The sequence below is a fragment of the Helianthus annuus genome, chromosome 7 (assembly GCF_002127325.2).
Source record: "Helianthus annuus cultivar XRQ/B chromosome 7, HanXRQr2.0-SUNRISE, whole genome shotgun sequence".
Classification (NCBI taxonomy): Eukaryota; Viridiplantae; Streptophyta; class Magnoliopsida; order Asterales; family Asteraceae; genus Helianthus; species Helianthus annuus.
In genome coordinates, this window is record NC_035439.2 from 41,273,173 (window position 1) to 41,300,519 (window position 27,347).

The 27,347-nt window shown below is 40.0% G+C and overlaps 1 protein-coding gene across 1 annotated transcript; it reads right to left on the bottom strand.

The window, feature by feature from the left end:
- Positions 1-24,698: 24,698 nt before the first annotated feature.
- LOC110914635 lies at positions 24,699-26,029 on the bottom strand. The gene is made up of 2 exons (XM_022159422.1): positions 24,825-26,029; positions 24,699-24,723 (listed from the first exon to the last, which is right to left on the bottom strand). Exons 1-2 carry the CDS (start codon positions 26,027-26,029, stop codon positions 24,699-24,701), a joined length of 1,230 nt encoding a protein of 409 aa, XP_022015114.1.
- Positions 26,030-27,347: the final 1,318 nt, after the last annotated feature.

The following is a 27,347-nucleotide window of genomic DNA, read 5'->3' on the forward strand; positions in this document are numbered from 1 at the left end:
ATGTGTTCTTCTTTACCGAGAACAGGAATACGTACTGGGTCACGTAGGCTTTACGTGACGTGCCCTTCCCCGAGGACAGTGGTACGCGTGGGGGCTACGTAGGCTTTACGCAGCGTGTCCTTCCGACCCGGAAGACAGTAGAAGGTATTGGGTTACGTAGGCTTTACGTAACGTGTCCTCCCGACCCGGGAGACAAATGGCAAATACTGGGTTACGTAGGCTTTACGTAACGTGTCCTGACTATCCTGAGGACGATGGTCTATAGTCTAGTGAATGCGTAAGTACGAGTAACTCTTTCAATATCAACATATCCAACCCAATTCCCAACCCGGGAATCCCATGCCTTGGCTGTGTGAACTCACCTTGGTTTGCTCGGCAGATACACAAAGAGTACGAGTAAGCTAGTAAATGGTCAACCACGTCCTATCACGGTTTGTATACAAGTCAGGTTTTGACTTCACGTAATGCACGTATAAAACATACAAGTTAACATGTTTCGAGCACTCTTAGAACATGGTAACACTTAGCAGTCAAGAGCATAACTTGTGCGTTTTAATCTCGGCCCAACATAACCCGGCCCAAATAGTATTCACCCAAATAACATGTCGGCCCAAACAGATAAGCAGTCCAATAACATAACAGTCATAAGTTAAATCATTTGGCCCAATAGATTGGGCTCGTGACAGTGTAGGCCCAAACAGTGTACGTGCAAAGGTGGTCTCGAGTCGCAACCGGCGATCTCGAGTCGCAACCGAGAGTTACGAGTCACAGCAGGAGATTACGAGTCGCAACAGGAGGTTGCGAGTCGCAATGGTGATTTCGGCTCATCATGGTCCGGTTACGAGTCGCAACGGGACTCGCAACCATGGTTCCGGCTGATGTTGTTGTATGGTCTCGAGTGGGGTACCGACTCGCAATTAATGATACCGAGTCGCAACCGTGTGTGTGTAACTGGTTTCCATAATTCCTGCAACAATCATTCTGTGATTCTAGCAAACAACTTAGGCAGTTTCAGAAATCAGATCAAACAATGTTTATTCAGCATTCAATCATATTCATAACACCTTCACAATCATCATCATTAGCATGTTCATAACAGCATCAAACAACTAATCGGATTAGCACACAAATCTAAACCGAGTCATAAACATATCATCGGACTAGCATGCAACCTAACCGATTATCATTCATACAAAACCTGATTATATCTATCATCATACAATCAATCCGAAGACCAAGCATAAACAACATAATCTAATCGGCCAACATAATCTAATCGGCCCTAGTTTATTATTATGTGACTCTAATCGGTCTAACCTAAACATAGAGTCATAATATCATACCAAATCATCATCAACATGCCGAGCATATACAACACACATCAATGGATAACATACTAACCAGGAGATAGGATCAAACACAAGAAAAGTGAGCCGAATGGAAGAGCAAGATCTCCGATCCTCTGAGTTGTTCGCCGTCGGTTCTAGGCTAGCCGAGAGAGAGAGAGAGCAAGTAGGGTTTGTGTGTGTGTTATGTTTTGTAACAACAATGAGAATCAAACCCTTACCAAAGGGTTTAGTGTTTGCGAGTGGGGAGTGGGCCGAGCCCACTCGGCTGCCTAATGGATCCGTATACAAGGTGTGGCCCAAAAGGCTTGTGTGACCGGTTCTAATGTGCGGTTTGGGTTTGGCTCGATTAACATGCAAACATATATCACACAATGCACATAATAACACACGTACTCACATAATTATATAATCAAGTTCACATAGTACGTAACATCATAACATTCGTTAACTCAAAGTTTCGTATAAGCACGTAACGTTACATCCAAGCAAGTCTAAAGTCCGAGTTGTCACATTATCCCCAACTAATTGGAAATTTCGTCCCGAAATTTGGTATGCACTCACTGAGGAAGCTAGGTAAACTGTATTGTTCACTGGTTTTCCTGGGGTGTCACATCCTCCCCCCGTTGATCTGGAATTTCGTCCCGAAATTCCGAAGTAGTAGCTTCAGCCTCAGTAGTGGTTGCATTGGTTTCGAATAACTGGGGGTACTTTTCTGTCATCCTGTCTTCGCGTTCCCAGGTGTACTCTGGGCCACGTGTGGAGTTCCAACGAACTCGAACAAGAGGGATTCTCTTGTGTTTGAGGACCTTCACATCCCGGTCCGTGATTTCAACTGCTTCCTCGACGAACTGCAACCGCTCGTCGATAGTGAGTTCCTTAAAAGGAATGATGAGGGTTTCATCTGATAAGCACTTCTTTAAGTTCGACACATGAAAGACATTGTGAACTGCCCCGAGTTCAGCTGGTAGATTCAACTTGTAGGCTACCTTGCCAATCTTTTCTATGATTTCGAATGGTCCGACGTACCGCGGATTCAGTTTGCCCCGTTTGCCAAAACGTACCACACCCTTCCAGGGTGAGACTTTCAATAAAACCCGGTCCCCGACCTGAAATTCCAAAGGTTTTCTACGCTTGTCCGCGTAGGCTTTCTGACGGTCGCGTGCTGCCGCCATGCGTTGTCGTATCTGTGCGATCTTTTCCGTGGCGTCCACTACAATCTCTGGACCCGTAATCTGACTATCCCCCACCTCTGCCCAACAGAGAGGTGACCGGCATTTACGCCCGTACAATGCCTCGAATGGAGCGGCTTGGATGCTGGTATGATAACTATTATTATACGAGAACTCCACCAAAGGGAGGTGCTTTTCACAGCCGTTGCCGAAGTCTATAACGCATGCCCGAAGCATGTCTTCAAGAGTTTGAATCGTTCGCTCAGACTGCCCATCCGTCTGAGGATGATATGCTGTGCTCATGTCTAGTCGTGAGCCGAAGGATTTGTGCATCGCTTGCCACAGCTCTGACGTGAATCGTGCATCGCGATCCGAAATGATGGAGATGGGCACCCCGTGCCTTGAAACAACTTCTTTAAGATAGACGTCTGCAAGAGTGGAGAACTTGTCCGTTTCCTTTATAGGTAGGAAGTGTGCAGACTTGGTGAGTCGATCCACGATCACCCATATGGTATTGTTCCCACGCTGGGATCTAGGTAGGCCTGTAACGAAATCCATGGAAATTTCTTCCCATTTCCATTGCGGTATCTTAGGCTGCTGAAGTAGGCCAGCTGGTTTCTGATATTCAACCTTGACCCTCGCACAGGTCAAGCATTTTCCAACGTACGTAGCAATGTGGGCCTTCATGCTAGGCCACCAATAAGTAGTGCTGATGTCGTGGTACATTTTGTCCGACCCTGGATGTACCGAGTAGCGAGACTTGTGAGCTTCATCCATTACAAGTTCGCGTAGGCCGCCATAAAGTGGGACCCAAATACGCCCCGTTACATAGTAGGCGCCGTCTGCCTTCTGTTCCATCTGTTGTCGTGAGCCGCGTAGGGCTTCAGCCTTGACGTTTTCGGGCTTCAATGCTTCTATCTGAGCATTTCGTATCTGTGCAGGAAGGCTAGACTGAATTGTAAGCTGTAGCGCTCGCACGCGCCGAGGTAAAGTGTCTTTCCGACTGAGGGCATCAGCCACAACGTTGGCTTTGCCTGGATGGTATTTGATAGCGCATTCGTAATCGTTCAGTAACTCAACCCATCGCCGTTGACGCATGTTCAAATCCTTCTGCTTAAGGATATGCTCGAGACTCCTGTGATCGGTGTAAATCGTGCACCTTGTACCGTACAGGTAGTGTCGCCATATCTTAAGCATGAAAACAACAGCTCCCAGCTCTAAATCGTGCGTCGTGTAGTTCCGTTCGTGAATCTTGAGTTGACGAGAGGCGTAAGCGATAACCTTGTCGCGCTGCATTAACACACATCCAAGTCCCCGAATGGATGCATCACAATATACCACGAAGTCATCTGTGCCCTCTGGCAATGAGAGGATTGGTGCACTGCAAAGTCTATCCTTTAGGTGCTGAAAAGCAGTCTCCTGGGGCTCTCCCCAGCAATAGGTGACACCCTTCTGTGTCAGTAGCGTAAGCGGCTGAGCAATCTTTGAGAAATCCTTGATAAACCGTCTGTAGTAACCCGCCAAACCCAAAAATTGGCGTATTTCTGTCGGCGTACGCGGTGCAGGCCAGTTTCTGATCGAATCCACCTTGGATGGATCGACATAGATCCCATCCTTGTTTACTACGTGGCCTAAGAAATGGACTTCACGAAGCCAGAAGTCGCATTTAGAAAGCTTGGCGTACAGCTGTTCCTTCCGAAGGAGTTCCAATATAAGGCGAAGATGCTGCTCGTGTTCCTCCTGACTCTTGGAGTAAATCAGAATGTCGTCGATGAAAACAATGACGAACTTGTCGAGATAGGGTTTGCACACCCTGTTCATAAGATCCATAAATACGGCAGGCGCGTTCGTTAACCCGAACGGCATGACAAGAAACTCGTAGTGGCCGTAACGAGTTCTGAAGGCAGTCTTGGAGACGTCCTCATCCCGGACTCTCAGCTGATGGTAACCTGACCTCAAGTCTATCTTCGAATAATAACACGACCCTTGCAACTGGTCGAATAAGTCGTCGATGCGCGGAAGAGGATAACGGTTCTTCACCGTTACCTTGTTGAGTTCACGGTAGTCGATACACATCCTGAACGTACCGTCTTTCTTTTTCACGAAAAGTACTGGAGCTCCCCAAGGCGAAGAGCTTGGACGAATGAAACCCTTTTCCAAGAGCTCTTGCAGCTGTTTAGACAGTTCTTCCAATTCTGATGGAGCTAGACGATATGGTGCGCGAGCTATGGGTGCTGCTCCTGGAGCGAGCTCGATCTGAAATTCGACCTGACGATGAGGAGGTAATCCAGGTAAATCTTCAGGAAACACCTGAGGAAAGTCACGTACAACTGGTATATCCTCCAGTCTCTTTTCCTTCGTCGATGCGTCCGAAACAAGAGCCAAAATGGCTGCGTGACCCTTACGTAAGCATTTCTGAGCCTTCAAGAAAGAGATGATGCCGACCACTGCACCACTCTTGTCACCTTGAACTTCTAGAGGTTCTTGACCAGAACGAGGGATACGAATTATCTTCTCACTGCATAGAATTTCTGCCTGGTGTTGGGACAACCAATCCATCCCAATCACGACGTCGAAGCTTCCCAAAGCTATGGGAATGAGGTCGATAGAGAAAGCTTGACCAGCTAGGATAAGATCACAACCCTGAACTACGTGCGTGGCTTCTAGACTTTTACCGTTAGCTAACTCTACTACATGTTTGGTGGGTAAAAGTGTTGGTGCACGTTGTAGCAATTGACACATTTTCACAGACATATAGCTTGTATCCGCACCCGAATCAAACAAAACAGTAACGTAAATATTGTCGAGGAGAAACTTACCCATAACCACATTGGGATCGTTCACTGCGTCGCCACGACCTAGCACAAAAGCGCGTCCCCTAGCCTCGTTGCCATTATCGTTGTTGTTGTTCCCACCGTTGTTGTTCCCGTTGCCCTGGTTATTGTCGTTGCGATTCTGGTTCAACTGAGAGCAGTCGCGTTTGAAATGACCTTCAGCCCCACACTGGAAACATCCCCGGTTTCCACGTTGTGGCTGCTGCTGGTGGTGCTGGTTTTGTGGAGCTGGTAGCTGAGGCTGCTGATTCTGATTCGCAGGCCGTGGACTCCTACAGTCTTTGGCCTCGTGACCCATCTTAAGACACCTTTGACAACGACCCTTGTTACACGGGCCATTGTGATGTCTGTGGCAATTGTAACACTTGGGTTGACTTCCCTGATATCTCCTCTGTCTGTGACCACCAGAGGATTGCTGACTGGGACTCTGATAGTGGTCGATCTTCTGCTGCTGAGCTTGTGGCTGAACGGATGCTGAACCTTTACTAGAATCTCCATCCCACTTTCTTTTACTGTCACCGGTAGTAGCGGGAGTAGCCGAAGGAGTGACTGTAGCAGTAGCGTTGACACGCTTAGGCAGTTTATTCTGATCCACTGCCTGGTCGGTGATACGGTGAGCGAGGCGCTGAATTTCCTGGATGTTGTCGAGATTAGCTGAGGTAACATGGCTCTGGATTTCTGGTGCCAATCCCTTGAGATACATCTCAATGCGCTTGTATGGAGGGTCTACCATAGTTGGACACAGAACGGCCAGCTCATTCGACCGTTTAGTATACGCTTCAATCTCTGATCCAACCATTTTCAGGTTATACAGCTCGTCTTCCAGCTTGTGAATATCTTCACGCGTACAATACTCACGCTTGATAAGTTCCTTGAAATCGTTCCATGGGGTGGCGTTAGCAGCTGCCAACCCTAAAATCTGGACCTGGGCGTTCCACCAAGTCAGTGCTATTCCCTCCAAGGTGCCGGTGGCAAACTTGACCTTGCGAGCCTCAGGGCACTCGCACATTTCGAATACTGATTCTAGCTTTTCAAACCAATGGAGGAGTCCCACTGCTCCCTCGGTGCCGCTGAAAGAATTTGGATGACAGTCCATGAAGTTCTTGAATGTGCAGACAGGCTGCTGCGCGTGTTGACCTGCTTGAGCTGCTGCAACTGCCGCAGCAACTTGAGCTTGAACGAGAGCCTCTAACTGGGCTTGTGTCATGTTGATTCGTCCAGACATGATCTTCATAGTAAAAAGTAACGTAAATGAGAGTGGTTCGCGAGTAGGGCGATGACAGAAAAGTGTAAGCACGTAGGGATTCTCATGCTATAGTATCATGTGTATCTAAACGTAATGCGGGCAAAGTTCTAAGCAGTTCTAGCAAACAGGCAATAAACATAAACCTTATTACCTGGGATGTCGAGTCTTGCACGTGGAGCGAAGCGTCGTTGTGGATCGTTGAGAGCACTGTTCTGGTTATAGTCTGGTTTTAATAAAACGTTTTCCCATATTAAAACCAAGTTCTCTATAACCAATGGCTCTGATACCAATCTGTCACACCCCCAAAATCCACCCGCGGAGTACTACCGCTTGGTGGCGTGACTGACCAGGATCAAGCCATCAATCATATCAAACATAGCATTTAATTTAAAAGTAATTAATGTAATTCATCATGACATGATTGATGTTTCAAAACCAAACATTGTTTAAGTAGCGGAAGCATAGTAATATAATCTTGAAATAATTATAAGTTCGAATATCGTTCATGATCCAAATCCCACAACGACCTGCTCCTCCCTGTGCAAGCTCCATAATGTACCTAAGGTCCTGCAAGGCATGCAGCAAAATAATCAACAAACTAGTTGAGCGAGTTCACAGAAAGTAAGTTCATAACATAGTGCGTGAGTTTAACTAGTGGGGGCTTCCCATACTAGTGTGTACTAAAGGTGGGGGCTTCCCAAACCTTGTGTTTATATTACCGGTGGGGGCTTCCCACGTTTATCCTTACTAATGAGGGCTTCTCATCAGTGGTACTTACTAGACTAACTTCCAACCATGTGTTCTTCTTTACCGAGAACAGGAATACGTACTGGGTCACGTAGGCTTTACGTGACGTGCCCTTCCCCGAGGACAGTGGTACGCGTGGGGGCTATGTAGGCTTTACACAGCGTGTCCTTCCGACCCGGAAGACAGTAGAAGGTATTGGGTTACGTAGGCTTTACGTAACGTGTCCTCCCGACCTGGGAGACAAATGGCAAATACTGGGTTACGTAGGCTTTACGTAACATGTCCTGACTATCCTGAGGACGATGGTCTATAGTCTAGTGAATGCGTAAGTACGAGTAACTCTTTCAATATCAACATATCCAACCCAATTCCCAACCCGGGAATCCCATGCCTTGGCTGTGTGAACTCACCTTGGTTTGCTCGGCAGATACACAAAGAGTACGAGTAAGCTAGTAAATGGTCAACCACGTCCTATCACGGTTTGTATACAAGTCAGGTTTTGACTTCACGTAATGCACGTATAAAACATACAAGTTAACATGTTTGGAGCACTCTTAGAACATGGTAACACTTAGCAGTCAAGAGCATAACTTGTGCGTTTTAATCTCGGCCCAACATAACCCGGCCCAAATAGTATTCACCCAAATAACATGTCGGCCCAAACAGATAAGCAGTCCAATAACATAACAGTCATAAGTTAAATCATTTGGCCCAATAGATTGGGCTCGTGACAGTGTAGGCCCAAACAGTGTACGTGCAAAGGTGGTCTCGAGTCGCAACCGGCGATCTCGAGTCGCAACCGAGAGTTACGAGTCACAGCAGGAGATTACGAGTCGCAACAGGAGGTTGCGAGTCGCAATGGTGATTTCGGCTCATCATGGTCCGGTTACGAGTCGCAACGGGACTCGCAACCATGGTTCCGGCTGATGTTGTTGTGTGGTCTCGAGTGGGGTACCGACTCGCAATTAATGATACCGAGTCGCAACCGTGTGTGTGTAACTGGTTTCCATAATTCCTGCAACAATCATTCCGTGATTCTAGCAAACAACTTAGGCAGTTTCGGAAATCAGATCAAACAATGTTTATTCAGCATTCAATCATATTCATAACACCTTCACAATCATCATCATTAGCATGTTCATAACAGCATCAAACAACTAATCGGATTAGCACACAAATCTAAACCGAGTCATAAACATATCATCGGACTAGCATGCAACCTAACCGATTATCATTCATACAAAACCTGATTATATCTATCATCATACAATCATTCCGAAGACCAAGCATAAACAACATAATCTAATCGGCCAACATAATCTAATCGGCCCTAGTTTATTATTATGTGACTCTAATCGGTTTAACCTAAACATAGAGTCATAATATCATACCAAATCATCATCAACATGCCGAGCATATACAACACACATCAATGGATAACATACTAACCGGGAGATAGGATCAAACACAAGAAAAGTGAGCCGAATGGAAGAGCAAGATCTCCGATCCTCTGAGTTGTTCGCCGTCGGTTCTAGGCTAGCCGAGAGAGAGAGAGCAAGTAGGGTTTGTGTGTGTGTTATGTTTTATAACAACAACGAGAATCAAACCCTTACCAAAGGGTTTAGTGTTTGCGAGTGGGGAGTGGGCCGAGCCCACTCGGCTGCCTAATGGATCCGTATACAAGGTGTGGCCCAAAAGGCTTGTGTGACCGGTTCTAATGTGCGGTTTAGGTTTGGCTCGATTAACATGCAAACATATATCACACAATGCACATAATAACACACGTACTCACATAATTATATAATCAAGTTCACATAGTACGTAACATCATAACATTCGTTAACTCAAAGTGTCATATAAGCACGTAACGTTACATCCAAGCAAGTCTAAAGTCCGAGTTGTCACATAAACAAAGTCACAACAGCTTGTCCCTTTCAATTTCTTTCTGTTACTGATTTCCTGAGTCTTTTACAATGATTCTGATGAAATTTTGGCAGCACCTCGACTCACATTCACATATATGTCCGTTTGAAATGAGCATGCACAACTCCTATATATAGTGCCAGCCATTCCGTTTGAAGGTGATACACCCAGTTAAAACGAAACCTTGCTTCAAACGGACTGGACATCTTCAAATGGACAGGACATGTTCAAGCGGACTGACTTCCTAAAACATGACCAAACCCTAATTCAATCACTATTGTGCACTCATTTAACCTATCTAGACAAAAGACTCGATAAGACGTAGTCAGCAGACATTCAGTGCACCAACATCAAATGTTTTTGGGTGAAGCATGTGTACCTATTTGTTATGTTCTTGTTTTCAAAAGTATAATTGATTATACATATTTGTACTTATCTTTATACAAACTGAATGATTATTTATGGTGTAAACTCTAGTTTTTCTTAAAGATTATAAAATTAATGTTTGGAATAGTACTTATTTTGTTCACCAGACCGGTTGGTAGTATGATATAGCGCTATAGGATTTGACACCCCATTCCTGTTGTCATGGAATGTCTGAAACCAATTTGTTGCTCCATCCAAATAGCGATTGCCTTTGTGATATTTCTATAGTCTCAAAGGTGTATTTTGATGCACTAGGTCTGAATGAATTCTTAAATCACATTATTTTTGTATATTAAGTTATACTCCCAAAAGTATAGTTTGATGTGCTCTCATATGTGATATTGTACAAAACCAACATATATTTTGTTAATCATTAAAACATAGTTTGATATGTTATTCTCAAAATCCAAAGCATAGTTTAATATGTTATTTTCATAACCAAAGCATAGTTTAATATGTTATTTATAAATCCAAAGTATACTTTTGATATACTACTGAAAACTTATTTATTTTACCAACTAAAGTATGGTTAATATACTATTTACTTAATGACTGGTTTTTGGTTAGTGTTTAGATAACGGGATGGGTGTAAGGTGATGAAAACATGGTAGATACGCCGCTGGTACTTCTTATATATAAGTGTTTTCATCGCATTACATACCGTGGCGTTATTTAGTACACTTGGGTTAACGGTTTTGGAACTGAAATATATTTTAATATATTACTTATTCGACTTTCTTAAAACCAAAGTATATTTTTATATATACTATGAATCTTTTTATCAAAATATTGTTTTTCAAACAATATATTTTTATACAAACTTATTCTATTTGCTTATTTAATTTCCTATGTATTATTATTTTATATCATCTGATTTCTTATAAATGATTTATAAAAGAAAACTTTTTTCAAGGATCATGACTACTTTTCTTAAAAATTCTTTTTCTTTAAACTTATAAGTCATGAATCCTAAAATCAATAAAACCTATGTATCTCACAGGCATTTTTATGCTGACGTACCTATTTTTACACATGTTTCAGGTACTGCTCTGTGATGATTGATGATATATGCTACGCTTAGGATGGACTCGTGCCTTAGCGACTTTAAAACTTGAAAGATAATAGTTGTACTTATTTGATTGTATTAAACAATGAGTTCTTTTATTCAATAAAACAAAATTATTTATTCCATGGTTGTGAAACAATGATTCTGTTACAACACTCCCCGACGTTTCCGCCACGTTTTGTTGTTTTACGTGGTCGGGGTGTGACAGAAAAGTTGGTACCAGAGCCAATGGTTATAGGGAATTAGGTTATTAGTGATGCTTTGACCTAGACTATAACCTTCCTAGGACCCTAACGCGAGTTATCTCGTGTTTAGTTTTAAAACAATACCGTCACTTATCCTTAGGTGACAACCACAATAAGAGCACAAATTTTGAATCCGCTTTGAAAACTAATCATCTGTTCTAGGATGATTGATTACTAGGTTTTGAACCTTCAAAGTTTTCAAAATCTCGTCAAAGTTTGGTCTAAATAATGTGTGTTGGGTTTTTCACATGTTTATCAAAGTCATTTTATCCGAATAAAATTAAAACGCGGCGGAATAAGGATTTAAAACATGTTACTTTGCAAGATTTAAAACCATTTTAATTGCAAAAACCCAAAATCGGATCCATATATGACATGCATGCTATCAAAATACAACCATAGGGTGTTTGAGAATTCAACCTTTCTTAGAGCAAGGAGATGGAAGATGATGATGATTCTTGAATGGTAGCTTCCAAACGAGAAAGCCTCAAGCTAGTATACCCCCAAGCCTCCAACAAACACCTTGAGATTGCTAGTATTTGCACTTGTAAAACTCTCTTGGATGACCACCCTTGGCCGAAATTTTCTAGAGAAAATTAGAGAGTTCTCTTGTTCTTGCACTTGTAAAACTATATTTCTTGTGAAATATATAAATTGAGAGACGGTTTTTATTATTAATGATGAGAGAAGTTCACCTCCCAATTCACCCAATCAAGAGAGAGCCTTCTTGGAAGATTGCATGTATTTTGATTGGTGAAAACCACCTTGGAAACACCCAAAGTGGGCGGCCCACATGGGGCTCTTCCCACCCAAAATTTTCAAATTTTATTAAATCAAGTCTTGTATTTTAATTTTATAAATTTTATAAAATTAAACATCCCATGTTTACAAGACTTATGCAACATTTTAAAATTGTTATTTAACCCATTAAATAACAAAATAAAATATTCTCTCAAAATAAATTATCCATATAATTTATTAGTTTCTCAAGTACAATTATTTAGAAAACCAATTTCTAAATATTCTAAGTGTTAATATTTATTTGTTTGATCATATCATAAATAAATATTGTAGGTGTTTGTCTAGCTTGTTATTGGGTATGACCCGACTTGGATCATAGCGTACTAGCCACATCAATTTAATATGTGTCTTGGGCATACAGAGTCCAACAATCTCCCACTTGCACAAGATACATAGAAGATTGATGCAAGCAGTAAATGACGCCTAACAACGGTTTACTACCCCTAATACGTATGACGAAGTGCCATTCAATAACATCATCCTCTTCAAGTCCCTTACTTGAAACTGATTTAGGTGAATCTATCATTTATCCTTTTGTTTCAGATGTCATGTCAAATCCAGAGACACAGTGTGATCATTCTCTGTTGATTTAACTTTAGCAGGCCTTAGACATCTTACTCTCAACGAATAAGAGGAACAAATCCCTTCTTGACTACATACGTCTCTCACAATCACCTCGTACCATACCTGAGCTTAGTCTTATGTACTATCTTATTACAGACAGCGAAGAACTAAGTCAAGGCATAATATTTGGTGAATATCAAGACCCAATATGTATCTCAGGTCAGATGATACTATGATATTCGCCTTTGCTCAAATTTACTTATGATCAATCATAAATGATTCCATGCAGTAACATTTGAGAGCGGGTCAGTCCAATATTTGTATCCCACAAATATCTATGAACTTTGGCAGCAACACTTTGCTCTATATTCATACCTAATGAATATCCACCAATCCAAGTTCATAATAGTCTTACATTCATATTTGTTCCCACAAGTATGATCGACTACGGACATTTAGAATAATTAATTTATTCACGGATTTAAACATGCTAAAATGGAACATAACTCAAAATACCATAAAAGAGTTAAAATGACAACTGTTCCAATATCCAAATACAAAATAGATCAAATCCAATCACTAGAATATCGAAGTCCTAAGGCACAAGTATGACCCTCATGTTTTGGCCGTTCACGGGGCTTCGTGAGTGGATCCGCAATGTTTTGATCGGTGTGAACTTTGCGAATGCATATCTTTCCCTTTTCAACTTCATCCCTTATGTAGTTGAATCTCCGCTCAATGTGCCTAGTCTTTTGATGTGCACGAGGTTCCTTGAATTGAGCAATCGCACCCTCGTTATCACAAAAGATCTCTAGGGGGTCTTGAATGGTAGGGACTACCCCTAGGTCGGCAATGAACTTCTTTAACCACGCAGCTTCTTGTGCTGCCAATGAGGCGGCGATGTATTCTGATTCTGTAGTGGACAATGCTACAACATCCTGCTTCGAGCTCTTCCAAGAGACTGCAGCTCCATTCAAAATGAAGACATACCCAGATTGTGATCGAGAACCATCTCGATCAGTTTGGAAACTCGCATCCGTGTAACCCTTTACAACGAGTTCCTCTTCACCAGATCCATATATTAGAAACATATCCTTAGTCCTCCTAAGGTATTTCAATATGCTCTTAACAGCCATCCAATGACTGTTACCTGGATTTTGCTGGTATCTACTTGTCATGCTTAAGGCGCATGACACGTCCGGTCTAGTACATATCATTGCATACATTATGGATCCTATAGCAGACGCATATGGGATTCTTTTCATTCTTTCTTGCTCATCCTTTGAGCTTGGACATTGAGTTACAGTCAATATTGTCCCCTTTCGAATAGGTACCAAACCTTTCTTAGAGTTCTCCATCTTGAACCTTTTCAAGACTTTGTCAATGTATGCACTTTGGTTTAAACCTATCAAGCGCCTTGATCTATCCCTATAGATCTTTATTCCCAAAATATAGGCAGCTTCTCCAAGATCTTTAATGGAAAAACATCTTCCAAGCCATGCTTTTACACCTTCCATGGTTGGAATGTCATTTCCAAATAGTAGAATGTCATCGACATACAATACTAAGAAAGTGACGGTGCTCCCACTAGCTTTATTATACACACAAGCTTCATCGCCGTTCTTGATGAACCCAAAATTCCTAATCTCTTCATTAAAACGGTGATTCCAACTTCTCGATGCTTGTTTCAATCCATAGATTGATTTCTTTAACTTCCACACTTTGTTAGGATGTTTTGGATCGACAAAACCTTCAGGCTGAACCATATAGACATCTTCATCAAGATATCCATTGAGGAAAGCCGTTTTGACATCCATTTGCCAAATCTCATAGTCATAATATGCAGCTATGGCAAATAATATCCTAATCGACTTTAGCCTCGCCACTGGCGAGAAGGTCTCATCATAATCAACCCCTTGAGTTTGAGTGAAACCTTTTGCTACAAGTCTCTCTTTATAAGCATCCAAGCTACCATGCATATCTGTTTTCTTCTTGAAAACCCACTTGCTTCCAACTACTTTGGAGTTAAGAGGTGGCACAACCAATTCCCAAACTTGGTTGTCATACATGGATTGCATCTCTACGTTCATGGCTTCAAGCCATTTGTCGCAATCAGATTTTGACATTGCATCATGGTATGTGGTTGGTTCATCTGAATCTACCACATAGCATCCATCCATGAAAAATCCATATCTTTCAGGTGGATTACTAATTCTACCAGATCTGCGAACGTTTTGTGTATGTTGATCAACCATTTGATCATTTTCAACAACCTCTTGTTGAGTGCTAGTATCAACCAAACGTGTATCGGGTTGTGGTTCTTGATCCTCATCAAGTTCCACTGTTCTATTAGTACCTTCCATAAGGAACTTATCCTCCAAGAACTTACCCTTTCGAGCAACAAATACCTTCTGCTCTGTTGGATCGTAGAAATAATATCCTATATCATCTTTAGGATATCCTACGAAGATACACTTAATGGATCGTACTTCTAACTTGTTTGGGGTGTATTGCTTCACATAAGCATCACAGCCCCACATTTTTAAATATGATAAAGATGGAACCGTTCCATGCCATATTTCAAAAGGTGTCTTATCCACTTTCTTGGTTGGGGCCATATTTAATATACTAGCCGCGGAGAGAAAAGCGTAACCCCAAAATGATAGAGGCAATGTGCTTCTAGCCATCATAGATCGAACCATATCCAATAAAGTTCGATTCCTCCTCTCAGACACACCATTATGTTATGGTGTTCCAGGTGGAGTAAGTTGTGAGATGATCCCACAACTCCGAAGATGATCTTGAAAAACATCACTAAGGTATTCACCTCCTCTATCGGAACGAAGAACTTTGATTGTCTTGGTGAGTTGATTATCTACTTCGCTTTGGAAGACTTTGAACGTTTCAAAAACTTCATCCTTGTGTCTTAGCAAGTACACATAACCATAACGACTAAAGTCGTCGGTAAAAGTTACGAAGTATCTTTCACCATTCCTAGTCATTGACTTAAAAGGACCACATACATCTGAATGTATGATACCTAATAAATCTTTTGCCCTTTGATTTGTGCCACTAAAGGGTTTCTTGGTTATTTTGCCTTGTAAACAAGATTCGCATGTATCAAATGAACCAATTTCATTTGTTTCCAAAAGACCATTCTTTTGAAGTGTTTGCATGCGATTTCTGTTTATATGACCAAGACGACAATGCCAAAGATAGGTCTCACTCAAATCCATTTTGAGTTTCTTGGTGTTTGCTTGGTACATCGAATTATCAAATGATGTATTATCATGAACCAATTCATAAATACCATTTGAAGGCGTAGCTTTAAAGTAGAACATGTCATTCATCAAAGCATAAATTTCATTGTTCACAAACTTCAAATCAAATCCATATTGTTTTAAAAGGGAAACATAAATAATGTTCCTAGTCAAACTAGGAGCATACAAAACATTTTTCAAACATATTTCCAAACCACTTCCAAGTTTTAAAACATAGTCTCCTTGGGCTTCAACTTGAACTTTCGCTCCATTGCCCATGAAGAGACTAGTATCTCCCTTCTTGTAATGCTTATTTCTTTTGAACCCCTGCAACGAATTGCAAATATGAGTTCCACATCCGGTATCTAATACCCATGTGTTAGAAGAAATAACATTTAGATCAATATGTATCATAAAGATTGTACCTGAGGTTTGCCCGGCATCCCTCTTGTTTTTCAACTCTTTGAGATAGGTTGGACAATTCCTTTTCCAATGTCCTATCTCTCCACACTCAAAGCATGGATCGCTTGTGGCAACTTTTGCCTTCTTCTCTTTTGGTTTTGGTGGTTCTGCTTTTGCCTTTCTTTTTCCCTTCCCTTTGACGTGTCCCTTTCCCTTGGCAACATTTGCTTTGGTGTCGGGGTGATGCCCTTTCTTGCCTCCCTCATTGATCATTAGAATGTGTAAAGCCTTTTTACCCATTCCTGCTTCGGCCATTTTGAGCATTGCATGAAGCTCACCAATGCTCTTGTCCCATTCGTTCATGTTATAGTTCATAACAAAGCTCTTAAATTTCTTTGTTAAAGAGTTGAGGATCAAATCCGTAGCCAACTCTTTAGAGACGGGACAATTGAGCCTCTCGAGGCGATCAATGTGGCTTTTCATCTTAAGGACGTAAGATGAGACTGATTGGGTTTCCTCCATTCGACATGCATGAAGCGCTCGAACCGTTTCGAAGCGTTCTACCCTTGCTTGTTGTACGAACATTTCCTTCAATTGGGTAATCATGTCGTATGCTCCATGATGTTCAAAGTCCTTTTGAATCTCGGGAATCATAGTTCCCAACATGAGGCAAGAGGCTTGCATGGAGTCCTCGGTATACTTAACCCAATCATTGTAGGCTTCTATATCTTCCTCGTCAGGTTGATCGGGAATGGGATCGTCCAACACATCGGATATCTTCTCTTGCTTGAGAACAATTCTCAAGTTTCGAAACCAATCCATGAAGTTGTTATGGTTGAGACGATCTTTTTCAAGGATGGTTCTTAGTGATAGGTTACGGACGGTTTGGGTAATCGGGTTTGCATTGTTAGCGGCCATCTACAAAATTTAACAAAGTTCAATTTTAGTATTTTCGATATTATTGAAATTTTAATCATTAATACCCTTTTAATGTCTCATAGACAATTAATAATTAAAATCTAGAATCCAACGTTACATTTAAATATTGGTTAGGTGACCTTTATCCCATTATTTAAATTAACAAGGTAGTCAACGTTTGACAATTGCAACCCTTTGCAACTTCTAGCTATATGGGATCGGTTAAACATCTTTATGTTTAGTTGGCATGTTTAATCCCATCAACACCTTTGTTCCCCATGCTTCGGTGACCCTAAGTTCATGGTTTCCAAATCAAGTCATCCAACTTACACACGCATGTGAGTTTACACACATAAGTGGTTAGGTGACCTTTATCCCACAAACATGGTGAACCCACCTCAAATATACAAGTTTCCTCAAATGTGGTTAGGTGACCTTTATCCCACAAAGAGTTCCCAAGTAATTCGAGTGTTGTATAAAAGGATGGCGTTTGACTTGTTTTATAAAAGGGATTTTATTTTTCAAAATTCTAGTTTAGAAAAAATTTTATGTACCATATATTTGCATGCATTCAAATCAATGGTACTTTAATGAAAACCAATTTTCAAGGTTTTTTAATAAGACCCATTTTATTATAAAATCATTAATTTTTAATAAAACCTTTTATTAATCGTTTTAATGATTTTGAAGAACCAATTTTAAGCTTGTTCCGGATTATTTGTTGTTAAGCATGCATATCCAAATATCATCCAAACAACCATAAAAAAATAACCATACAAGCACACAACACATATGTTAAAAGGTGCATAACCATAGCCAACTATATTGACCACACTTGTTAGCCAAAACAAGTGTGTCAAAAGGTCCTTCCTAAAGGGTGAAGATAGACACAAAAGGGGTGTCGGTGAACTCCCACTTGATCCCGCATCCAAATGCTTCAAGTCTTCATCTTGTGTTGTGATTTCTTCACATTCTTTGAGCTTCCAAATGTCTTTAATATTCAGCTCCAAACTCCTTTGGACTCAAAAATGTGTTTTGGTTATCGGGCTAAAATCCCGTTAAGAACTATGAAGTCCTTTATGCCCGAAATTGGCAAAAACCAAAACCGCATTTTTGTGTGCATCTTCTTTTACATAAAAGTATCCTAATACATTTTTCTAGTAAAATAAATGCATCTAATCTATTTACTTACATACCAAATGAAAATAAATAAATTACATATTTTTCAAATGGAAGACAAAATAATAATTATTACAACCCATTGAATAATTAACTAAAATCACAAACACAAACATATTCATACAAGGTCATGGCTAGGTTATGAACACCAAAAAATATATATCCAAATATATATAAAATTCAAGAGCAAAATGGTTTCCTTTCACAACCTACATTTTTCGGCCAAGAATGAAAAAACCGAAAAATGTGGGTTTTTGTCCAAACAAAACAAATCATCCATATGACATAATTTTTTTTTCAAGATTCCTTTATGCATGTAGGAAATAAATCTTGAAAAAACAAAAGGAAATCCATGGATAAAATTTCGGCTATTGGGTTTCTCCAAACCCAAAAACCCGAAAATTTTGAATCCGATGAAGCAAGCACTCATATAAGCGGCTCTAGATGCCATTGTTGGGTTTTTCACATGTTTATCAAAGTCATTTTATCCGAATAAAATTAAAACACAGCGGAATAAGGATTTAAAACATGTTACTTTGCAAGATTTAAAACCATTTTAATTGCAAAAACCCAAAATCGGATCCATATATGACATGCATGCTATCAAAATACAACCATAGGGTGTTTGAGAATTCAACCTTTCTTAGAGCAAGGAGATGGAAGATGATGATGATTCTTGAATGGTAGCTTCCAAACGAGAAAGCCTCAAGCTAGTATACCCCCAAGCCTCCAACAAACACCTTGAGATTGCTAGGATTTGCACTTGTAAAACTCTCTTGGATGACCACCCTTGGCCGAAATTTTCTAGAGAAAATTAGAGAGTTCTCTTGTTCTTGCACTTGTAAAACTATATTTCTTCTGAAATATATAAAATGAGAGAAGGTTTTTATTATTAATGATGAGAGAAGTTCACCTCCCAATTCACCCAATCAAGAGAGAGCCTTCTTGGAAGATTGCATGTATTTTGATTGGTGAAAACCACCTTGGAAACACCCAAAGTGGGCGGCCCACATGGGGCTTTTCCCACCCAAAATTTTCAAATTTTATTAAATCAAGTCTTATATTTTAATTTTATAACTTTTATAAAATTAAACATCCCATGTTTACAAGACTTATGCAACCTTTTAAAATTGTTATTTAACCCATTAAATAACAAAATAAAATATTCTCTCAAAATAAATTATCCATATAATTTATTAGTTTCTCAAGTACAATTATTTAGAAAACCAATTTCTAAATATTCTAAGTGTTAATATTTATTTGTTTGATCATATCATAAATAAATATTGTAGGTGTTTGTCTAGCTTGTTATTGGGTATGACCCGACTTGGATCATAGCGTACTAGCCACATCAATTTAATATGTGTCTTGGGCATACAGAGTCCAACAATGTGAACACGTGCAAACTGGAAGGGTGGATGCCTGTACCCTGAGTTTTCTGTCTAAGGCTAGAGTGTTCGTACAAATCCGCAGTATCAGACCAGTCACTCTTACCTGGGAACTCTTGGGGTGAGTGTCCACTTATAGGCAAGCATGTCTTCGCAATACATTATATTGACCCATTTACTTTGATTAGTCACCGTCTCATTTGTTTGCCTTAGGTAACAAACAAATAATCGCAATTTAATGCATTGTTATTCTGTTTTCATTTCCCTTGTTTCCTCCCATGTCTCCCATTTTCTTCAGGGTGCCTCTTCATCGCAACAACAATGTCCGAACTAAGTGCTGCAATTGTCCATCAATTAGGCGTCGTACTACCAGAAGGCCGTTGATTTAGCTATCACCGTGACTCGTCTCAGGGATGAAGCCATACAAGGGACCGCTCCTTAGAGCAATCAATGCCACTGTCATCATCCGAAACAAATACCTTGTTTCAAATGTACCCACGGTGGACGATGGGGACATTTGGTTAACATGTGCCGCTTTGCAATCCAAAGCAAAGCTGTTACAAATCCTGCTGCTGCTCAACCTTTAAACATATGTCGTCTGGCATATCTAGCGCCTCAACCTCATGAACTTTCTACCTTGTGTATCGACTTAAGCACGCCTAGTGCAAGGTGTCGAAACACCTCTCGTTACACAACACCAAAATCCATATAGGATCTTTTTATCTTCACAATTAGATCTTTATGGATAATTATCGCTCAAATCGGAGCCCTTAATTGAATTATTCGTATGCCTTAATACGCATATTATGATTCAATAAGGATAAATCCGAATTCCTATTAAAGATCTTTCTATGTCCATAGTTAGATTCTTATGTTTAAAGCGCCAAATGAAATCCACGAATTGGATTCCTGGTGTGCTTTAAATATCCGTGTCCAAAGATAACAAATTAATAATCAAGTTAATCAATTATGTGATTATGTGCTTATGTGTTTTCTTATATGTTTTGTGTTTTTATGTGATCCATCCAAATCCTCATAGAATCTTCCATATCTCATATCAGGAATTCATAGTAGGATATCTAAAGGTATTATCTTAAATCCTTAGTGGACTTCAACGTTGTAGTTAAGTCCCATGGGTTATAAAGTACGATTCTATAATTGGACCCCTCGAGTGGTCTAGTTAAACAGATTGATTTGAAAATCTGGTTAGGAATATCATGTGATGATATAATTGAAAAGATCCCTTAAGTGGTCTATTTAAGGAGATCTTACGACGGTCTAGTTAAGAAGATCATGTGTTGATCTATTTAAAAAGATCGTTCGTTGATCTAGTTAAAAAGATACTTTGGTGGTCTTGTCAAGTCGCTTCATGTTTATTCAATTGATTTTTCCCCTACACATTATGAAATGAACTGTGCGGACTGTGCAAGAAATTACGTAATTATGGAGGCCTACATAATTATGGAATTCAGTGCACAGAAACCACAAGAAGTTTTGTCATGTGTTAAGACCTATAGTGACAAGAGTAATAATACGGGAGAAGTCATGGACCTTGACCGATGTCATTTTATCTTACACTCCCCAATTCTGATTTCAAGCACACACAAGTTTCCTATGATAAGTCTTCGTGAAAAACGTTCTTCCGTCCATAGTTCGAAACTCCATGTTTTGTTACTACAAGGACTTCACTTTGATAGTTGTCAATTTCGCTAAGAATCCCAACACAGCCCACAGTTTTACTTAGGGTTCGAAGGATTCATTCGAAAGCGAAACCATCACAGTCGTCTTCACAAGTTTCACCTAAAATTAAATTTCGGGACGAAATTTCCTAAAGTAGGGGAGACTGTGACACCTGTGTCACTTCAACCATCAAACAAATGCCAAACCAATGAAATATTGTATTTCATACATGGGATTTGTAAAAATATGTGTATCGTTTGCACATATCAATTCTTGTCTGATTTCAAGCTCTAAATCGCTTTCTGGAAGGTTATACGCGCACTGATGCGTAAATATAACTAGTTTAATGCAACAAACACTCCGGAAGAGTGAAATAGGCTTAACATACCTTAAATAACCTTTACATAACTTAGAAACAAGTTTTGGAGGGTTTTGTGTGTTGAAATCAAGTTTGTTCGATCGTAGGGACTAATTGTGTCAAACTGCGAAACTATACGATTTGTATAGTAATGAACCTTCCGGAACTTGATCATAAGTTAAATATGCCCTAAATATCCTTTACATAGCTTAGAAATAGGCTTTGAGGTGTTTGATGCGCAAAAATAAACTTTTGGTCATTCAGGGACTAAAAGCGTCAAAAAGTGCACAAGTTTGCATTTTCGCTCATATCTTACGTTCTGAATAAATCCGGACATCCAAATATTTATGTAACCATTAAAATATTTTGTTTTAATGATTGGCATGATAAAATTCCATTCATCGCTTAATTTGGATCGTTTTTCGCGCTTATGCGCATTCCGTCGTAATTAAGCGAACATCGCGATTATACGATCAAAAGAACCGACATCCGGCACATTTTTTAGCATGTTTCATGTCCACAATGTTTAAGCATCATTTTAGGGCCTTAAATTTGGCTTAACGGGCCTTAAACATGTCGGAAATGGCTTTAAACACCAACAGGGACTGAAACTGTCATTTTTCAAAGTTGTTGCTGAACTGGGTTTCAAAGGCGGCCCGTGTAAGGCCATGCACATGTTTACGCGGGGCGCGAGAGCCTCCCAGATGTGCAGAATTGTTGCAAATAGCTGTTTACAGCTGTTAAACATTCAAAAACCACTTGCAAATGGTATTTCTCAAACCATGGACTGAATCTATGGGCTCTAATGGTTTTGTAAAACAATGGGCCCATGTGTACGGCCAAGATCGAAGCGCGTTTCTCGACGAACGATCCTAACGATTGTGCCATGCCTATATAAACCAAACCCATTTCACTCTTTCCCTCACATTTGATCTGATTCAAAGCTCTCTAAGTGGAAGTATATGCTTCCTACCTGAGAGTGAATCGGGTCAAATCTTGCGGGGACCTTCTGTAAGTATTCTTTTGCGTTTTTCGTTCGTTTTAGCGTTAAAGTTAAACTGTGTTTGACTTTCTGCATTGACCAGTTTATGGTCAATGCAAAGTTCGTTTGAACTTCATAACGTGAGCATAATCACGATGGTTATAGTCCCTAGTGACTATACCTACTGATTACCATGTTATATAGGCTCAGTGACGACTCGTAGCTTCGGCCAGAGTACGTATTCTCGCGTATTTTATAACCAAGCTACCTTTAGGTATCAAAACCGTTTGTTTTGATACCAAACCTGTTTTCTAACTTTGTTAAACATGTTTCGACACGTTTAGCTCGTCACTTTTAGTTTAGTGCTTATGTAGAGTCGTAAGTCAAGCGGACTAAACACCCGCTTAGACTTTCGAACACGACCCGTTTGGTCGATCATTAGGATCCGACCAAACATGTTTAGTGACCATAGTCGTATAGGGAATAACCTTCCGAGGTTATACCTTATGGTCACCTAGTTTAAGTAGTTGTATGATAGGTAGTTTATATGCCTTAGGTAAATTACCAAAATACCCTTTTTATGCATAATTGATATTTAAGCATATGTAACCCAAAATTTTGTCACTTAACTATTTATGCAACATAATTAAACATGTTTAGGCATATAATACTTGTGATAGGACTAGTTAGGCGGTCCGAACGCGTTTTACGCAAACGACCCGTTAAAGTAGCGTAAGCTACCTTAATGGATCATAATTGGTCAAAAGCACTTAGGATAGGTTTCATTTTAGTATGTAGGCCTTGTTAGACCATATCATATGAGTTCCCACTCTCATTTGGTTCACAAGACCTCATCCTATCCGATCTTCCGATTTAGGTCCGGTTTATTTATGTAGTTATCAATATTAGGTGCCGTTTGTTTCCGTGCTCCCTATAGCTTTGCTTGGTAGTTGGTCAAAGACTTCTAAGCACTCTCAAGTGAGTACATAGTTCCCCTCTTTTACTGTTTTCAAATGTTTTGGGGTGAAGCATGTGTACCTATTTGTTATGTTCTTGTTTTAAAAAGTATAATTGATTATACATATTTGTACATATCTTTATACAAACTGAATGATTATTTATGGTTTAAACTCTAGTTTTTCTTAACGATTATAAAATTAATGTTTGGAATAGTACTTATTTTGTTCACCAAACCGGTTGGTAGTATGATACAGCGCTATAGGATTTGACACCCCATTCCTGTTGTCTTGGAATGTCTGAAACCAATTTGTTGCTCCATCCAAATAGGGATTGCCTTTGTGGTATTTCTATAGTCTCAAAGGTGTATTTTGATGCACTAGGTCTGAATGAATTCTTAAATCACATTATTTTTGTATATTAAGTTATACTCCCAAAAGTATAGTTTGATGTGCACTCATATGTGATATTGTACAAAACCAACATATATTTTGTTAATCATTAAAACATAGTTTGATATGTTATTCTCAAAATCCAAAGCATAGTTTAATATGTTATTTTCATAACCAAAGCATAGTTTAATATGTTATTTATAAATCCAAAGTATACTTTTGATATACTACTGAAAACTTATTTATTTTACCAACTAAAGTATGGTTAATATACTATTTACTTAATGACTGGTTTTTGGTTAGTGTTTAGATAACGGGACGGGTGTAAGGTGATGAAAACATGGTAGATACGCCGCTGGTACTTCTTATATATAAGTGTTTTCATCGCATTACATACCGTGGCGTTATTTAGTACACTTGGGTTAACGATTTTGGAACTGAAATATATTTTAATATATTACTTATTCGACTTTCTTAAAACCAAAGTATATTTTTATACATACTCTGAATCTTTTTATCAAAATATTGTTTTTCAAAAAATATATTTTCATACAAACTTATTCTATTTACTTATTTAATTGCCTATGTATTATTATTTTATATCATCTGATTTCTTATAAATGATTTATAAAAGAAAACCTTTTTCAAGGATCATGACTACTTTTTTAGGTAAAGGGTAGCGGTTCTTCACGGTCAACTTATTTAATTCTCTATAATCGATGCACATGAGCATCGACCCATATCGTGTTCTAAATGCGGTCTTTGCAATATCTTCCTTTCGCACTCTGACTTGATGGTACCCCGATCGCAAGTCAATCTTGGAGAACCAACTCGCCCCTTATAATTGATCAAAAATATCATCAATTCTAGGTAAAGGGTAGCGGTTCTTCATGGTCAACTTATTTAATTCTCTATAATCGATGCACATGAGCATCGACCCATCTTTCTTCTTAACGAATAGAACAGGCGCTCCCCACGGAGACACACTCGGGCGTATAAAGCCCTTATCTAACAAATCTTGTAATTGTGTCAATAGCTCCCGCATCTCGGTGGGAGCCAATCTATAGGGAGCCTTCGCAACGGGCTTCGCACCCGGATTCACTACCTCAACATCTTCTAGCTTCGGGAGGGTTTGCTGAGCGTCTAACACATAAGCCAGGTATGCTCTATTTCCATTAAGTATGTATTTAAAGGCTTGGACAAGGGTACACAATTTGGTTTCTACGTTTCTTTCCCCTTGAATACTCAGTTGCCTCCCACTTGGAGCTTGGATAGACATTATCTTATTTTCACAATTAATTTCTACCCGGTGTCGTGCCAACCAATCCATTCCCACTATCATTTTAAATTCCCCCAGAACCATAGGTATGAGGTCAATTTCGAATCCCTCATCTTCCATTATGAATTTACAATTCCTACATATCTCGTGTAGCATATAGATCTTACTATCGGTTATTTCTACTTCTAGAGGCATCGGCAATCGTTCAATCTTAAATGAAGGATGTTGTACGATTTCACTAGAAATAAACGACATAGTGACTCCGGTATCAAACAAAATGTAAACCGGTATGGAGTTTAATAGAAAGATACCTGAGACCACATTCGGTTGCGACTTGGCTTCTTCGGATGTGATTTGAAACATCCTCCCTTTCGCCCTAGAACCCTCTTGCTTCTTATCTTCTTTCTTTGACTCTTGCTGAAGTTTTGGGCATTCCGGTTTGATCTGTCCCCTTTCGAAACAATTGAAGCAAGTCTTCAGGTTATTCGGACATTGATAAGATGAATGTCCCTCCTTACCACATTTGTAGCACCCCTTCTTGCCTAACAGACACTCTCCAGTATGGAGTTTTCCACAAGTCTTGCAAGGAGTAATTCCACCTTTCGAATTTTCCTTCCTCCCTTGATCTTGAAACTTTCCCTTTTTAGATGGACTCGAACTTGCACCCTTTTCACTTGATCTCTTTTCACCACGTTCTTCCTGTCTCTTGATTTCAATTTCTCTATCTCGTGCCAGATTGATAAGTTCATCAAGGGTCTCACATTTCGAGGGAGTGATGAATTCCCTAAATTCCGCCTTTAATACCCCGTAGAAACGATTTATCTTCACCCTTTCAGTCTTCACGAAATCTCCACAAAACTTCATCTTATCCAGGAAGATGTTTGATATTTCATTTATTGACTCATTTTTCTATCGGAGGCGCAAGAAATCTTCCTGAATCTTATCAATAGCCGACTGAGGGCAATGGTATCTCATAAAGGGTTCCTTAAATTCTTGCCAGGTCATTATTTGGAGTCTGTCTTCCCCTATTTCCTTGCTATACGCATCCCACCAATCTTTCGCCTGAAGGGTGAGTTGGCCAGTAGCGAACATCACCTGATCTTCCTTATCACATCGATTTTGTATAAATACCGCTTCTATGTTTGAAATCCATCTTTGGCATGCGATCGGATCAATTTTACCATCATACGTTGCAGGATTGCACGCCATGAAGTCTTTATACGTGCATCGTCGTTCCTTGCCTTTACTTCTAGACCTCTCAATCAGTTCTTTCAATTCCTCGATCTTGCTAGTCATCATAGCATCCACAACTCCCAAAACCCGGCTTTCTACCTCTTGAGCTAATCGTGGGAGATGGGCTTGCATAACCCCTTCCGCCACCTCCGTGACTCTTCTGTTAAATGCTTCTTGATGAGCCGTGTCATCATCTTCATTAACGTTTCTTGCATCAGCCATCTATAAAAATAAGATTTACATTCATCATTAAACACAAGCTCTTGATTATACACATACTTCGACCTTTGATTATTACAATCGTAATTATGCATTTCATGGTTTTTAACCACCAAATTTTTCATCATTCTTTTCGGATTCTTCATTCCATTGGTTACCACACTTACGAACTCTTTTTCGTTTTGATCTCAGTTTATGATCGTAAGTGTCTTATTAGTATGCTTACAAGGATCTTATGTCATTATCGATAGTCATTTAGCTCATACGGGAACCCTAGGCGTGAAAAATAAACAAAACAAACATTATTCAGCGGAGTCAGTTTCCACTGGTCGTCGGCGACGGCTCTTCACCCGTCGGCGACGGGCCTTGTAAAGTGGCGTCGGCCACAAAGTCCGTAAACAGTCACATAGGGCGTCGGCCCGAATGAAGGGGGCGTCGGCAACGGCCTGATGCCCGTCGGCGACGGCCTTCCGTTTGATGATTTTGCTGCAGATTTGTTTAGGCACTTTTAATCGCATTTTCGGGTCGGTTCCAGCTATACGGTTCCTGGAACTTCCCGTTTCACCTCCCCTTATTACTTACAAAAATACTTATCTTCAATATTTACATTGTAAGCTTACTATGCATACTTGCGTTTACCGAAACTTAAATTTTTACCTCATTGGCGATCTTGGAGCGAGCACAATTTCGAGCGAGCCATTGGTTTGAGTTCAAGCACTATTACTCTTGC